General features: G+C 37.9%; 2 protein-coding genes across 2 annotated transcripts in view; one reads left to right on the plus strand and one right to left on the minus strand.

Annotated features, from left to right (window-relative positions):
- The window catches only part of LOC150097122 (uncharacterized), a 267,734-nt gene that overhangs the window by 171,339 nt on the left and 77,881 nt on the right, over positions 1-18,514 (minus strand). Inside the window, exons 4-6 of the mRNA XM_090407534.1 lie at positions 15,284-15,383; positions 12,341-12,519; positions 11,253-11,414 (exon numbers count right to left, since the gene is read on the minus strand). Of these exons, the coding sequence (XP_090263660.1) occupies positions 11,253-11,414; positions 12,341-12,519; positions 15,284-15,383 (441 nt within the window). The remainder of the gene's footprint in view (positions 1-11,252; positions 11,415-12,340; positions 12,520-15,283; positions 15,384-18,514) is intronic.
- The window catches only part of Polr3H (RNA polymerase III subunit H), a 245,335-nt gene that overhangs the window by 1,207 nt on the left and 225,614 nt on the right, over positions 1-18,514 (plus strand). The gene's annotated exons all lie outside the window — the stretch shown is intronic.

The following is an 18,514-nucleotide window of genomic DNA, read 5'->3' on the forward strand; positions in this document are numbered from 1 at the left end:
TAATTTTTTATCAAAATGTATATAGAGAAGCTTATTTAACTATAATGGAGCTCCCCGATATATTAAAATGGTAGGCTAATATGTATAAATTAGGAAAAACAAGGTATTCTTGAAATAATATTTTACATTAGAAATATGAAGTTTTAAACAAAACTAGATTTTTTTGAGAGCAAGACGATGTTACATTGTATATAATCTGATAATAAGAACTATGAGAACTACATGTGAAAAAAAATTAAAATTGAAATAACATATCAAAATATAGAACCTAGTCATAAGGTCAAATGTCAGGAATGAAACACAAATAAATGAAAATGGCAAGAGACAATAATCCTACAGATTTAGATCAGAGCGATATTAGATAGTCTTTTTGTGTTAAAACCGTATTGGTCAGTAATGCATTCTCAGCAACGTAATCTGATGACAATTTCTTCGAAACAGCCAGCACATCGTCATACAGCTGGCTTCTCATGCATGCTTACAGTTTTATATATGTATATATTTCCATCATTTTCTTTTAAATCTAATTTTTGAATAATTGCCTTCAACCATTTTCATTAATTTAGGTTTTTTAATTCTTGCCATTTCATCTTATTAATCGGTTCTATATTTTTATGTTATTTCAAATTTAATACTCTCTTTCGTTAACATTATCAAATTCCCTACAATATAACATTATATAAGAAAGCCAGCATGTCTAAAACTACATACTCCCGCTAATATAAAATATTATTTTACGTCTACTTTTTTTTTTTTGGTAATTTATACTTATTAGCTTGTTTAATGCGTAGCCTACCGTTTTGATATATATAACGGCGATCAATTCCAGTTAAATAAGCTTCGCTTTTTTCTATTTTAATATCAAATTTTCGGAGGGACGTGAAATCTTTTCAGAACATTATATCATAAATTAATTTTTTTTTCTATATATTACGGAAAATTATGCAACGAAATGCTAGTCAACTGCAAATTAGTGCTTAGGTTGAATAATTGAAAAAAACGTAAGCAGTGAATTCCATTATTATTCAAAATAAAAATTTCATCCAGAAATGTTAAATTTCTATAATTCTTTATTTAAGAAATTTTATTTTGTTTTTTGATATTTCAGCATCATCATTAGATTTTCTGAAGTTGGAGTCAAGAATACGTATTTTGTAGAGATAAAAACAATTATTAAATACGTCTTGTAAAATATAAACGCACTTATTTTTTCATCTATTGAAATATCATCATCATAACGCTAATTACGGATATGAACCATATTGGTCTATTCCGGTCTCATTATCCATCTAATATTCTCTTTTGAAGTCTACCCTACCTTCTCTTTCCAATTGGTTTATATTTTATTATTTGTTTAGGATATCGGGTGTTGGCACTCGGTTTAGATGTTCTATCCATTTTTGTTTATAATTGTTTAGTTTTTCTTCTATTGATTTTATTTTTAGTTCTTTTAAAATGTCTTCGTTCCTTTTTTGATCTAATGATGTGTATTTTGCAGTTCTTTTCATGAATCTCACTTCACTTGTTTTATTCTTTGTTTTTATTCTTATAATAATATAGGCAATTCTAAATTATTGTATATTTTCAAGTGTGTTTCTTTTTGTATTATATTTGGATTGAGTGTTCTATTTATCACGCCTATAATCTGTAAAAAATTTAGAACTTTTTAATTTTATGTCTTTTTTCTTCTTCGTATATTTCGCATCCAAGATAACTAAAAGTATTTATCTTTCTATTATTTTATTATTAATAACTATTTTACTTCTAACTGGAGTCTGTTCATAAAATACAATTATTGAAATAGCATTTAAATATAATTTTAAAAGGCGCAAATTGTAATATATAAATTTCAGAAATTACTAGAGAAAAATGTTGTTTTTTTTAATTATTTATTTATCTATGTTTAGTTTATTTAGTTATTAATGAATTTTTTTTTTCAAAATAGTGCCTAAGGATATAAAATAAATTTTAGATAGTGATTCTCAGTAATTTAGTGAATCGATATGATCTACAGCTAACACAGGGTAGATTCCAGGATGATATTTGCCTTAAAGAATGATGCTTGCCTCATTTAGTAATCTTAAGCATAAATTTAACTTTATTTACAGAGAAGTCTGAACCTATTCACTCTTATAACGCGCCCTCTATGTAAACTTGTGGCAGGCATACTTGGAACGTAGTGCGGGCTCGTATCAGCGACGCAATCAACTCAAAGTACTCGCGTTTCTACAAGACCATGACCAACAGTAATGAGAGGAAGAACAACATAAAATTACTTTTACCCCCGAAGATCAATATTACAAATGTTACTGTGTGTATTCTTCAATACTTTCGCTATGAGAACTATATGAGAAAACTTGAATATCATCTAGAAGCTAATTTAAGTTTCTATTTGAAGATTATGATTACTATGTAATAACCAACCAGTGCACTTTATAATGTATGTGCAGTAATTTTGATTTATTTGATCACAGTTTTGTAGTTGCGTGATGTTAACAACTAGTCGGCACAAGGAAAGTAGGAATGTCGTCTGCCATCAAACCCAACTAATGGCTGCGCAGAATGCTCTTCAGAAGGCACTCGAACATGCTCGCATTGGGAATATTTTCTCTCGGGTATTATTTATGTAGCCACATATTACCTGTAGAATTTAATTAATTTATGCACTATTTTTAAACGGCGAGAATTTTGTGCCCTTTGCTAGAATGCACTTTGTTTTTTCGGCTTGTATAATATTAAAATGACACCACCATTTTATTTATGTTTTTTTTGCACATTTCATTTATGTATGCGCAGTCGGAATATATTTACAGAAGCTATTTGCTTTCTAAATATAGTCACAATTCTTAATTATCTGCAATAATGGTTGCCATATTTAACGTAATATTTTTTTACAGAAGAAAATGAATAAAATAAATATATAAAACCTACATTCAACACATTTTTATATATATATATTTTTTTACTTTAGTATAGCAAATAATATTGAGGAATGGAATTCGTAGAATTCACAGCCATTGCCGGTTTGGATGGATTAATGCCTCTGGTGGAAAGTTGATAGAATTATCTATTAAACAATAATTAAAGGAGGGAAATTGCAGCTTATTGAAAACGATAGCATAGGTAAAGGAATTATTCTTAAAAAGATGTCACAAATTTTGCAAAATGTGGCTTTTTATGATAAGGATATAACTATATCCTTATCATAAAAACTATATGTACTATATGTACTAGGTGGTTTTCTTAGAGACATTTCGAATTTTTCAAATTGGAATCGCAGCACTATAGCGTATTTTCGAAATCTTAACAATCCCTAAAACACCTTTTAAATATCATAATCCAATTACTGATTTTATTTAATGCTCTGAGAATAGTGGTGTCAACAATATTTGGAATTACTGAAGTGGCAAAAATAAACAGAATTATAAAAGCCAAAACTTCATGTAACGACATAAAATTCTCCTACATTTTATTTATGTAAATCGTAGTACTTTTGTATATGGACTAACAATTGCGATGGAGGATTTAAAATGCGATGTTTTAAATTCTTTTTGATCCTCTCAAAGGAAGGGACATAAATCCTACAAAATCTGTGGCATCATTTAAGGGCGACTTTTATTTCAGACTAACCGATTATTTAAAACTCAAAAATTAGTTTGGGTAGTACAGAAAACAGCTTCTGAACAAACGAAAATGCTGCGAATAATAGCAAGCTCACAACTACATGCTTGTGTTCCATACGACGTTTAACGGATTATTCTTTAAAAATAAATGAATTGCGTTGCTGCCGAAATGCGAGCTGACTGGTAAATTATGAGAAATAACGTTCAGGTTACGCTTCGGAGAGATTGATTTTTAAATATAAAACATATTTCTATTCAAGTTTTTCACACATAGTTATCACTAAAGTCAGACAAATATAACAGAACCCGTCTTTATTTAATGATGTAACTTATTAATATGCAATAATACGTAATCATACAGTAAATAATTTAAAATGGCTCGAGTTTAATGCATGTGGATGATGAAAACACCTTTGTTTAGTATATTTTGGAATCGAATGCATTAAAATGTTAGCGACGTCTAGAGAAATCTATTTCTGAGTTTAATAACTTTTTCTTAAAAAAAGACGTGGACGCTACCGGTTGAAAACGAAAGCAATAGTGGAGACCTTCTGATAACGCAGTAATCTTAAACATCCATTAGCAATATCTGTTGTTTGTATGATACAACTGCTACGGACTTATAATTTGGTAGTGGTTTTTAAAAGTACCTTAAATGGATATCCCAACGGTTAAATGCTCATGGTACTTGCCAAATATTACACTTGGTGCTTTCAGAGTTTTTGTTACGTTTACTGTTTTTGAGTAAAATGGGTGGATGGCATGTGAAACGAGGAGATTCGTCAGTATTTTTGTGCTGGAAACTGTTATGGGAAGGGAAAACAATTTGCGTCAGGTATGCTCGTAAAATACTAGTAAGTGAACAGTAAGCGAATCGACACACGTTTTTAAATGTGTGTGTGAAGAGGCTTTTTCAGCGTGGCTTTCGTGCGTAGCAGAGAAAAAGGCCTTCAAATACTTAGAGGTTTATTGCAAAAAGCAAAACCTTGACGGTAAATGAAAATAAATAAATAAATAAATAAAAATAAGAAGCTGGTTTCTGTGTGTGCAAGGAAAGCAAATAATGCAAGGGCCGATTTTTTTTTTGTAAGAAATTGTTGATTTTAAATGCATGCAAGAGAGCCCCCCCCCCATTTGCTGTAAAACACCCACCTTGTAGCGACTGATCCGAGAGGGATTGTTGATCATTCCTTGATGTCCACGTGACATCGCTGACTAGTGTCACCAGGTGGCGCGGTGTGCACCCACAGAATATTTCCTCCGCTCAGTTGAGCATGGTTAGCGAACATCGTTTGTCCAGACCATGGTGGTGTCACATCACGTGATCCGCAGCTAATACGAGGGAACCAGGGACGCCACTCGGGGATTTTCTTCACTCTTGCATCGCACTGCCGGGGATCGAAGTTCCTTTCAGCCTGCTTGACCCATCACTCGAGTGTGGCCCTTCGCCGTCTCCCGGCACCAGGTCGAGCGTTGCACCGACTGTAGGGCGCTGTCCACCGCGTGCCGCGGTACTCGCAACTCCCGTTTTCGATTGGCTGCTTCCCGCTTGCCTGGCATGGCGAGCACGCGCAGCTTTCTCTGAAGAAAAACAGCGATAGAACGGAGCAATTGACTAGGAAGATTCACTCCGCCGGCGGAGGTCCTTCGCACAGACGTCATTGTACGGTGAATTTGGTTCCAGCACTCAGATCACATCGTGGCCAAGTCGAGTTTCGTTCCTGTCAGGATTGATGAGTGCTGGGGTGGACTTCACGGATCGCTCCTGCAAATTCGGCATCTCGATCGGGTCACGTGCACATCCCAACGTAAATGGCGTCTAATTGGGTAATTAATTAACGAGGCCAATGTCCTGACGGCACAGCAGAATTAATCGCATCATTAGGCGACCATATTCCGATGCAAAGTTGAGCGGCAAAGAAAGTCAGTAAATGAGCGGAGTAAAGATGATCTACGGGAACATTAAGATCAGTTGGTGTCGCTTGAATGCAGCGATAAAAGAGAAGAAAGTTCGGGCAGAAACTGTGCGTTGCAGAAAAGATAAACAACAGAGGAAGAACTTGAGGGGGGGGGGCGCCAGAAACGTTTGTTGGCTGGTTCCTACTGTATGGGATGAAATAACGTTGTAAATGCAGAAATGTTTGGCATTTTTTATGTTTTCAAGATTGATCAGAAATTCGCGTGGAATTCACGCCATCTATTGAAGCCAATTCATTGATTTTCGCGTGCTGGGTTTTCTCCCTCTTGAGGCGATTTCGCACTCAATTTTTATTCCCCTCCTCCCTCGCTTCCTTTACGAATTCTTTTGATTGACGTTTGCAGAAGGCCTCATTCTCAGGGAATATTCGGAATATTTGAAAGGGAAGGATATCACCGAATAGATTAGACGAAGGACATCAGAGCGAAGGGATTTTACAACAATCTTTAATAATCTCGTACAAGGAACAATAGAGTTACATTATAAAATCGAACACAGACTTTTATTTTAGACGTATTCTACTAAAAGAAATGAAATGCTTGAAGATGTGTTTGGTCTTAGGTAACAATAGAAAAGATTTCGGAATGTTTTTATTTATTTCATTTTTAGTTTCAAATTTCAATAAGTTTTCTGCTTAAGTCTGATTATTTTCCATGCTGAAAATAATTCTTTCCAATCCAAAACTTCGCAAATCTTTATTTTTCGGTCGTTGTTGGGCAGCCAGATAGCCTTGTCAAATGCTAGGAAAGAAGTTCGTAATTACCTAGTCTCTCTCTCTCTCTCTTTTCACGCAAATGTTTACCGATTAATTTATATTATGCATTAAAAGTTGATTTGGCGTTTGCTCTAGAACTTAGTTTGCGTTGAAACTAAGTTCTAACGTGTCTACAATAAAATAATCTAAACTACTGTCATCTTTCGTGAATATGATGGATGAAGGGACGAAAATTCGCTTATAATCTTGCATCAGATTGCAATCCCAACTGGATGCTTGGAGAATTTCTTTTTCGCCATTCTTTTTGTTGTCGTCATACAACGCAATTATTCATCACATTCTACTACCTTGATATTTGTGGAATTTCTTGTTCTCTTCTACCTTGTTTTTCTTAATTAATTTTTATTTACTTTTTACAGCATCTCCACCGAAGAAAGGTGAGATTGCTATAAGACTCCGGAAACCGAAGGTTAGGAGAAAATTACTGACTCCTTTAAATAACTATCGATTGTGTCTTCTGCAAAACGCCGATTGAAATGCACGTTAAGTTTGAATTCGGAGTGAAAATTGATGATGGCTGATTGCTGCACGCGCGTGTAAGGGGGCTTTGTGGAGAGTCAAAGAATAAAAACGCATTTCAAATGAGCAATAATCATGGATACAAGAGCAGAAAGTGGACGACTGATAGGCTATGTTATAAGTGAGCGAGGAAAAAAATCAGTCTGATGGCCCTCTGTTAAACTGGATATAATTTTAAGGAGATTTGAGAGATACCTGAAGCACCCCCCTCCCACCCTCAGACATGGGACTTCTCTACCAGTTGGATTTGGGATTTCGAGGGTGTGTATCTATAGCAGAAGAAAAATCTCAACTTTTTGAAAGGCAAAGTAACTGTGGATGTGATTGGATTATGCCAAGAGAAGCTTAAGGGTTTTGATATTCGAAGATGAGAAAATCATCTTCAGAAGAGGATTAAGTAGAATTTTTATTGTTAGAATTTCATGCTTCGGTTTTTGCATTAGAGAATGGTAGGCAAATCAGCATTTAAGGAACTGGTGTAGATATTCTTGACATTTTACTTGTATGTACTTGCTGCAATTTTGGAGCTTCCTCACTACAATCTCCCGTGGGTTTCCTGACAGCTCATCTTGAACACTATCACTGGTTCAGCTCGTCCTCACACTGTGTGGAGTTTACGGCATGTTTGTTGTTCTGCTGAGTTTGTACACTGCAGGGTTTCTTCAACGAGGAATTCCATGGCTGCCCATCAAAGAAACACAACCACAGAATAAGATTCAGTTGTTGTATTGGTTCCGATGAATGTTTCTTGAGAAGTGTGAAGCTTCGTCTTGTCCCAACAAAATCGCTCATTTACTGCCTAGGGTCACTTTTAGGATCTACAATGTTCCCGGGTGGTTCTTCATTGGATGAGTGCCTTGAGTGGAATCAGATTAAACACGAATATGAGGGGATTCCAATAAGAAAATTTACAAATCTTGGAGTGTAGTGCATGGAGTTGGGTTTACTTAGGGTGAATAGATTTTTTGTAGTTTTTTTTTTTTCCCTAGGGTGACGACTACAAACGTGTTAAGATTTGTAGGGGATTCCTGATATTTTGGCAGGGTATTGTAAAAGTTGCCGAATTTTGTGAGTCTCATTTAGAGCGAGTTTCTTTCAAGTCTGCTGTATTTGGAATTCGATTTCAGCGAGGTATTTCTCTTTCATCGTGACTCTGCCGCTGTTCCAACTCAAAGCCGTCTGCAACGGTGGAGTGGTTTTACGTTACACTAGTCACGTGACCTGTATTAACTATCCCGCCGCCACGATCCCTCTCAGCAAGTGCCGTGTCTTGTAATTCCCCTCATTCCTCTCCGCCAATCGATTGCTGCTTCGCGCCGCCAAACTTTAGGTGTAACCACAAACATCTCCATCCGACCTGCGCAATTTCCTTCTCGTGACCATCAATCACGTGATCTTGGAACAGGCCAGGCTGAAAGGGGTTCGATGCCTCGCGTAGCACTCGCGGCATTTCCTTAATGGCAGGATTTGACAGCAAGAGTGACGATTTTATCTCACTTTTAACACGTGACAATCTTCTGCTCATTGCGTGTGTCATCTTCACAAGGCATCCAGGATTTTCTTCTGACCACAAATAAATTAAAGCGTCTAACCTGAAACAACAAATTACGAAATGCAACACTGCGGTTTCTTTTCCAAGGAGGCGACTTTAATTCTTCTTGTATGAGTCACATTTTTTACTTCCTTATTTTAGAAGCCATGCTGCTAGGAAAGACAAATGTCTTTTTCTCACCCGATGGCTTCTCTGTTTTACCCTTCTAGTGGGCGATTCCCAAATTACTTTTCTACAACGCAACGACGCAAAAGAGTTTAAAATCCTACATTTCAGCGATGAAATGAGATTCTTCCCCGTGTCATACAGAGACCAGCGTTTTTATGAAAAATATCATCAACACGCTAATTACTGACATAGACCATATTGGTCTATTCCGGTTTCATTATCTATCCAATATCCTTTTTTGAGGTCTACCCGGCCTTCTCTTTCCATTTGGCTTATATTTTAGTATTTGTTTAGGTGGTTGGCCATTCGGTTTACTGAAAAATATCATATATTAAAAATACATTATATAAGTTTTAGGTGGCAGATATTTTTCATTGTTCGATGTGTATTCGTACGACCTTGCTTACTGGAGGCCTGAAGTAGCTCGATAAAGATGCGTGTTTCATTTCTAGAGCAGGTTTTCGTCGTCATCTATAGTATTGATGTACTAGGTAAACAATCTTCTGTGGTTGGGACTCATAAAAAAGTGTTATCCATAAATGTCTCCCAGGACATGGATATCGGAAAGGTTCGAAAAAATTAAAAGTGCGCCGGGAGGAAAAAAAAAAAAAATAAGGAAGAAATAAAATATTTCTTTTTCTTTTATTTATATTACTCGTAGGAAGGAATATAAAAATAAAATGATTTTTCTGCATTTGAGTTGATTTAATACCGTAAAATACTGAAAGTAAAAATGAGCACATCTCATTTAAGCTGTTGTTTAATTCGTAATAAAGGCAAAGCAATTCATTTGAAGACCTTCAAACTGTATTGGCATATTTTGCCAAACTGCAGCAACTCTGCTTTTCTCTCCGCGATCGCCTCAGAGAATCAAAACAGGATTTTACTGGACATCGTTAGATATGTCCGTGTTCCCCACAACCCTCGAAATCTCAAAAATCAAGCTGGTAATCCCGTGGTGACTCAATTTGTTGCAAGCCCACCACTGAAAGATCTTTTCTGTGCCGCCATTCTGAGTAACCGTTCGGCTTTACGAATATTTTTCAGAGTAATCCAATATAATGCGAGCTATCGAATCTATAAGATCCTGATGCACCAGTCGAACTATATTCGGAACAGAAGATGGTGGATTAATGTTACTGTCGATAAGACAGCAAAATCAAGAAGTTAAACGAATAAAAACGACGAAAAATGGCACTTGCTCTTATTCGTTTAACGAGACTACTGAAGTGCTAGAAAACAGAAGGCGGAACTCACTCGACTTCCACGAACAGAGACGAAAAGCGAATTCATTTTCAAACTCACGAAAGAGACGTCAACTAAAGTCGTTTAGCTGCAACTTGACAGAAGTGCTGCGTGCACGTCATCCACACTAAAGCTGTCATCGCAGAATAATCCAGCGTGTAAAGGTAGCGCTCAGGAATAAGAGAAAATAATTTCTTTTATTACTGGTCGAATCTCGTTGTGGGCATAGATGTTTACAAACCCGCGTCTGTAAAGCAGGACCAGGAAGTCTCATGATCTTCCGTTCATCCCTTCTCCCATGGGAATCTCTCGAAATCGTTCTCCTTTGCATCTGCACGGAATGCACCAAAATCAACCTTACCCAATGACAATGAATGGGTAACGCACGCACACACGCACAGTCCCACTCTAAGCGCGCTTTCAAATTAAGGCTGAGCGCAGGATGTCCACTTGAGCCTGTTAACATCGCCAACCGTTTTTTATTGAGTGCAATTTCGCCATTTGGTGCTAATAAAATTGTTGAACCAGTAAAAAAAAGTTCGCACCGATTAGAGATCCTTCGACACTTCTGCGCATCTCAGAAAGAGGAGAATCCATTCCGGTAATAGGGTAATCAGTCCGTATTGTGGGATGAGTTGTTTATTATTACCGGTCGGAAAATTAACTTCTCTTTTATGATCATTGTAGTTAACTATGTTGCTTGTATAACAGTTGGAAAATTTTACCTATAAAGCACGTGATTTCGCGTGTTGGCGACCAATTCGGACGTCCTTCATTTCTTTCTCCCCTTCAGCATGAATCGACTAATCTTGGAAAGACGCGAAGCAGGGACCTACAAACGGTGGGCGAACTTATAGCGGTTGACTGCTAATAACCCAAGCACGGACAGCAAGTGCATCCTCTTTTTTTTTTTTACATCCTTTTTCTTTTCTTTTTTTTTTCTTTTTTTCCCCTAACACAGTGTTGATCACCTTATGGCTCTCGAGCAGGATTCAGAGCTAAATCAAGCTTCAACAGTTTGGATTACATTTATGTGTGTGAAAGAGTGCAGGATTGAAACAATTTTGCTTTAATAGCAAACATAAATTCCGTAGAAATTTGAATTCTCTTGATTTAGATTGGGCAGTATTTCACAATAAGCTAGAACCGTGAATCCAAGTCTAATATATATTAAAAGCCCAACAGATGATAACAAAAGATGATTTTTCATACTGGTTTTGTACCACAGTTTTGCATCCATCATACATGAAAATCATTCCCATTATAATTAACTTGACAATGAAAATTATTAAATGAAAGGGTAATAAATATCCTTCATTGAAGAGTAGACGATAATATTTGCCTTTGAAACCGAAAACTTTTTTTTTTAAAAGTAGTCTGAATTGTTTCTACCTGCAATCCATGCAGCATCATTTCCGCCACGTTTGGTCCCTGCGACAGAAGGAGAATGTGGTCCTCTGCACTGCCCAGACTGGAGCTGGAACTGTGGTAACTGTGTCTTTGCGGGGAACCTCCCGACTCGTAACTCTGAACGGAGAGCCTACGATGCGACACCTGCAGATGAAGCGAAGTATAATTACATCATTTCACGACATTGCTTCTTTATGTACATCAAAAAGAAAGAAAAAATTAACAAAATATAATGGAAAATAAATTTTTGTCAGTTTCGTTTGTTTAGTACTTCAATAAGGATCCCTTAGTATTTATGAATCATTTATTATTGCGATATCACCGAAAATTCTGGTGCGAACGGACACAGCGATATTAAGGGTACATTTGGTGAGCATTTTGTGCATGTTTCGCATAAGAAAACGGTAAGACAATGAGGGCGGGTTCATTAGGATACTAATGAACCCGCAATTGATGTTGGAAAGGAGGAGAGATCGACTTGTCTTTCCTATGTTGAGTAAACAAACTGTTACTATGGAAACGCAATACATGACCGATCCTAAAAGTTGTAATTAGCAGATATCAGTTAAGTTTTGTCTGCTAATTTATTTATTTACTCTGTTTAGTTATTTATTCAGTTTGTTTATCCTGTACCACTGTTTTATTTAATTGAAAATGACTGTTCATACAAGAGTTCTACATGATCCATGTTTTTTTTAATGCTTCATTTAATCTATCATACAAAAATGAAACATGAGAGTTTTGAAAGCATATTTTTCTCCGATTAAATTTTACACGTATTTTCTACATAATCTATTAAATACAATACTGCATTTATGGAGTACACATTTTTCTTTCACAAAAAAGGAGTAAATAAATTACAATGTTAAAAGCAATCGCAAGTGCAGCATTAAAATATCATCGCATGAACCCCGCAACCCGCGTATTTGATACGTGTGGCGTGATAATAATACCCTCGATCCCAGTAATGCCTTCGTTCTCTGACAGTGTGGTGTTAAGGAATTTCGCGCGATGAACCCTTCTTTATTTCACTAAGCGAATGTTTGTATTTGTTGTGTTCAAGTAATTACCTTGCTATCATTTCCGGGCGCTGAGGCGCGTCCGCTGTCAAGGCTAGAGGTCGAATATCGGGAGGAACTTCCGCTGCTGGATGCACTTCCGCCACTGCTAGCTCCAGGACTGTCTCGACCAGGACTCATGTCGATACCGTGGTCCTCCAAAGACAGCTGCGTTCCACTCAGGTAGCTTCCTGCGAAGGAGAAAACAAGAAATTATGTGAAGGCAAAGCCCGCCAACAGAGTTAGGGTCGGCTCTCTTTTTATTTTTTTTACGAAAAGTGTGAGAATGCTTTCGATTGCAACTCATGTTTCGTTTGGTGGCGACCTTTTCAGGTAGCGCGCGTTAGATTACACTGCAGCGATTGCAATACTTAGAAGTAAACGTGCCGGCAGCCTTCCCTCGTGAGCACGTGGTATTTACTGGTGCCGCGATCACCTATCTGCCAGACTCGCCGTGAAGTACGAGCAGTTACCTCCCTTATGAGGTGCATTTAGTCGTATCGATCATCGTTACGACAGTGACCAGCTGCACGAGCAGTAGGACTTCACCCGAAAGCATCGAATGGCCTGTGTTAAGTCCGAGGCAGCGATGCTTTATCAGCGGTGTGCAAGGTGAACAGCGCTGCTTTTGGATGTTCCCCCTGGGAGGGGAAGAGACGTGTGCCGGTAACTTCCTTACACGATTCAATCCTCCATTTTGTCTCTGTTTTGGTCTCTTGAGAATTCGCACTCTCGTGATCGCGACCACCGTGTGTACACACCCGCCCTCCTGCTAGAATTCTGTGGAACAATTACAGGAAGAAGGTAACCTCGAGGCACTGGAAAAGACTCGTAGAAATTCGTTGCGTCCGGAAATAAACGTTGAATAAACAAAGCACTCCAACACAAAGCATGCAATTCGCAAGTCGACCCCGGTCTGATTCTAAATCCAAACTTCATACTCAGTTATATCAATAGCACGCATTCTCTATTTCCAATTGTAGTACAAGCAGCGTCAGTACTTTCGAAATGTGAAACTTTACTTCAAAATTCTTTTCTGCGCATGTTTTGAATAACACAGACACACTTTTCAGAAAATGAAAAAGGTTTCTTCAGGGCAGGATTTGAGGTTGTTGTGACCCCTTAGTAATAATTTTTACAAGCCACTCCTCTGCGAGTAAATTTTAAGTTATACTGAGACGGATACCCTTGTAAATACGAGGTCTAATCTGTAATTTGTTTAGCTTATATACCAATCCCGATCTGAGCCATCAATTAGTAATCCAAGTATGTTGAGTACAAAAATATATATGTTAAAGATACCAAGAAATTTTATACTTGGTTTTAATCCTTTTCCCAAGTAAGCAAAACAAAGTTTTGCACGTGAAATATATTCACGTCTGAGCTACTTGTATATAGAGGCTAATGACTTCATATCACTTGCCTTATTATGTATCCCATAATGCAAAGCACACACCCCTTTCAGGCGTGTGTAATGCCCTTCCAATGCATAATGGAAGGGCCACTACCCAGACCGGTTTCGACCTTTATTGAGGTCTCTTCAGTGGGAGCCAGACCCAGGAGAGATACCAAGGTTGAAGTAATGCAGAAGACTTGTATATCTCATATACAAGTAGACAAAAGGTGCTCGACCTTCTAGCGGCCCTTCCCATTATGCATTGCATTGCATTACATTATACACGCCTGAAAGGGGTGCTTTGCATTATGGGATACATATAAGGCAAGCGATATGAAGTTATTAGCCTCTATATACAAGTAGCTCAGGCGTGAATATATTTCACGTGCAAAACTTTGTTTTGCTTCCTTGGAAAAAGGATTAAAACCAAGTATAAAATTTCTTGTATCTTTAACGTATTTGTTTATACCCAAGGTAAAAACTTTATATATATATATTAAACTTGCCAAAAATTGTATTGTTTAATTCTTTATCCAAGAATAAGCAAAGATTGCATGATATTATCGCTAGACACTTGCGCCATCTATCGTTTTCCTTCTCTTTACCACAAGAATGTTTTGTTGAGAATATTTAACATTATTTCCTTATAATATATATTAATATATCGTATATGCATTTAATTTTCAGTTACACATTATGCAATCAATCAAAAGATTTGTGCAAATGGTCCAGAAACATTTATATCTATGAAATTTCGCAGTGAAAAAGGCTACAAAACATTATAGAATTTGTGAAAAACCTCTAAGTCAAATAAGTGTAGTAAGTTATCCGAATGTAGACTCTATTCTACAAGTTTCAGTTTTTAGGCTTATGTAAATAAATACACGAATCAGTGTTAAAAATCAGAAATGTTTCAAAAGTCAATTAAATAATAAACAATTTTTAAGAAAATCTGCACAGACCTTAAAATCGGTTACGTGTAAATAATAATGACTGCTTGACTCTAAAGATATGCGTCGAAAGCAAGCAAATGTAAATTAAGAGATAGCGACGACCTAATGTACATCATTCGTATGACCTCGATGATATTAATATCAAACTTCTCTCACCTCGTTTATGGCATTTAACTACCATAAATTAGTGAAATATATTAGAGGACTTCAGTGAAACGTAACGCGACAGTAAACCTTAATGTTCAATTAATATTCAATAAAATTCAATTAATATTTACATATGGATTCCTCCAAACTGGGCGGAAAAATTCCACATTGGAATAATCCGAGGAAAAAAGGATGATAACATCACCTAACTTCTTCGACATCGACAATTATGATTTGTTTAAATACGCAAATGCGGTAGCGAATTTGATTGGGTGGTGAGATGCCATTTTTCTCGCACTGAATTATCTTCTCCTTCCAGAAAGCGACATCTGGGTCTTAAATTTATATGTGGCAGTCTTAAATCTATTTTAAAATATTTCATTTTTCAGAATTCTTCGGATATCCTAAAAGTTCTCTCGATATTATTAAAAACCTAATACATTAACCTACGACACTTACCAGTTGAAAGACAAGGAGAATCACTGCCACCTAGCGGAGTACTGGGTAGACTGCTTGGATCCGGCTGTACATGAATTATGGCTTGGGTCACGTGGATTCTCTGCAACGACAACAATAATACTACTCATTAAGAAAATATTCCATTTTCTAAGTTTGAATATTTAGTTAAAATATTTATTATTTAATTTTGATTTATTCTGAAACATTTATATTATAAGTTCTGCTAAATTGAGATCCATGGCAGCACTTTATTTGAAATTGTTTGTTTGTAGAATTAGATGACTCACTAACTTTACATCACCTTTATTCTCTTCCTGATGAGAGTTACTAAAGAAAAATATTTAGTTTTTTCCTGCTAATTTTTAAATTGTTATTGTAAGCTTTCCCTCTGCATCCTGCAAACTCTACTGGAGCTTCTTATGTAGGTTGCAGAGTGGAAATCGTCTCTGTTATCTAACCAGCATGTTGTGAGTTCGATATATATATATATATATATATATATATATATATATATATATCCCACGCCACTCAATTGACAAACAAAATAAAGAAATTCCACTCAGTCTGTTTGCTTTGGCATAATTGTAAAACAACCTCTTCGTATCCATTCAAGATTCGGCAACTGACTAAAATTAGCATTTGCAAATTCTTCTTCTGCAGCCTTCTCCCACTTAATTGGGTTACTGTTGATGATGAGTCTCCTCCACATCCTCCTGTCTTGGGCTGTTACCACATCCAAGTTCTTCATCCTCAAGTCCTCTTCTACCAGCTCCCTCCATCTCTTCTTTGGCCGCCCACGCTTCCTCCTTCCTTGCACATCCATCTGCATGACCCTTCTTCCCACATATTCGTCCTCCCTCCTCATCACATGACCAAACCATCTCACCCTTGCCTCCTGTATCTTCGCTCCTAAGTTCGTAACTTCCACTGTTCCCCTCACACAGTCATTTCTCAGACGATCCTTTCTGGTCACACCGCACATCCACCTAAGCATTCTCATCTCTGCTACTTCCATCCTGCTGATGTTATTTTTCCTCAGGGCCACAGTTTCTATAGCATACGTCATAGCTGGTCTCACTACTGTCCTATAGATTTTGCCTTTCAGATTGATTGGCACTCTCTTATCGCATAACACTCCAGCCATCTCCCTCCAGTTCCTCCAACCCGCTTGTATCCTGCATCCCACTTCCTTCTCAGCTCCTCCATCGTCTTCCACTGTTGAACCTAAGTATCTAAAGTTCCTCACCTTCCTGATGACATTTCCTTCATCAGGAACATTGTCCAAGGCGCATCTTCTCTCACCCCCTCCATCACAATATTAAACAGAAACGGACTTAATGCTGACCCTCGATGCAAGCCAACTGTGACTTGAAAACTTTCTGTCTGTCCCAGACAGGTCCGAACATTTGTCTTCACATTTCTGTACATCTCCTGCACCAACCTGACATATTTCTCGGGAACCTTCTTCTCCCTCAGACACCTCCAGATTTCTTGGCTTGGCACTCTATCGTATGCTTTCTCCAGATCAATAAATGCCAGATGTAGCTCCCGTTGTTACTCTCGAAACTTTTCCATCATTCCTTCGCTCCTAAGTTCGTAACTTCCACTGTTCCCCTCACACAGTCATTTCTCAGACGATCCTTTCTGGTCACACCGCACATCCACCTAAGCATTCTCATCTCTGCTACTTCCATCCTGCTGATGTTATTTTTCCTCAGGGCCACAGTTTCTATAGCATACGTCATAGCTGGTCTCACTACTGTCCTATAGATTTTGCCTTTCAGATTGATTGGCACTCTCTTATCGCATAACACTCCAGCCATCTCCCTCCAGTTCCTCCAACCCGCTTGTATCCTGCATCCCACTTCCTTCTCAGCTCCTCCATCGTCTTCCACTGTTGAACCTAAGTATCTAAAGTTCCTCACCTTCCTGATGACATTTCCTTCATCAGGAACATTGTCCAAGGCGCATCTTCTCTCACCCCCTCCATCACAATATTAAACAGAAACGGACTTAATGCTGACCCTCGATGCAAGCCAACTGTGACTTGAAAACTTTCTGTCTGTCCCAGACAGGTCCGAACATTTGTCTTCACATTTCTGTACATCTCCTGCACCAACCTGACATATTTCTCGGGAACCTTCTTCTCCCTCAGACACCTCCAGATTTCTTGGCTTGGCACTCTATCGTATGCTTTCTCCAGATCAATAAATGCCAGATGTAGCTCCCGTTGTTACTCTCGAAACTTTTCCATCATTCCTTCGCTCCTAAGTTCGTAACTTCCACTGTTCCCCTCACACAGTCATTTCTCAGACGATCCTTTCTGGTCACACCGCACATCCACCTAAGCATTCTCATCTCTGCTACTTCCATCCTGCTGATGTTATTTTTCCTCAGGGCCACAGTTTCTATAGCATACGTCATAGCTGGTCTCACTACTGTCCTATAGATTTTGCCTTTCAGATTGATTGGCACTCTCTTATCGCATAACACTCCAGCCATCTCCCTCCAGTTCCTCCAACCCGCTTGTATCCTGCATCCCACTTCCTTCTCAGCTCCTCCATCGTCTTCCACTGTTGAACCTAAGTATCTAAAGTTCCTCACCTTCCTGATGACATTTCCTTCATCAGGAACATTGTCCAAGGCGCATCTTCTCTCACCCCTCCATCACAATATTAAACAGAAACGGACTTAATGCTGACCCTCGATGCAAGCCAACTGTGACTTGAAAACTTTCTGTCTGTCCCAGACAGGTCCGAACATTTGTCTTCACATTTCTGTACATCTCCTGCACCAACCTGACATATTTCTCGGGAACCTTCTTCTCCCTCAGACACCTCCAGATTTCTTGGCTTGGCACTCTATCGTATGCTTTCTCCAGATCAATAAATGCCAGATGTAGCTCCCGTTGTTACTCTCGAAACTTTTCCATCATCTGGCATTTATTGATCTGGAGAAAGCATAACACTTCCTTTGTTTCTAATTGATCATATAGATCTTGATATGTAGATCTTGATATGCCATGGTCTTCGCTTGTGCCACAACTCTCTTGGCTTCCTGCTTTCTCTTTCTGTACACCTCTCTGTCCTCTTCCACTCTTGACTCATCCCACTTCTGCTTTGCCTTCCTCTTAGCTGTCACTGCCACTTGTACATTATTATTCCACCACCAACCCTCCTTCTGCTCTCTAATCTTTCCAGATGTCTCACCAAGCACCTCGATTGCACAGCT

The sequence above is a fragment of the Typopeltis vanoorti genome, chromosome 17 (genome assembly GCF_054136105.1).
Source record: "Typopeltis vanoorti isolate ZY-2024b chromosome 17, IOZ_Tvanoo_1.0, whole genome shotgun sequence".
In the NCBI taxonomy this organism is placed as follows: domain Eukaryota; kingdom Metazoa; phylum Arthropoda; class Arachnida; order Uropygi; family Thelyphonidae; genus Typopeltis; species Typopeltis vanoorti.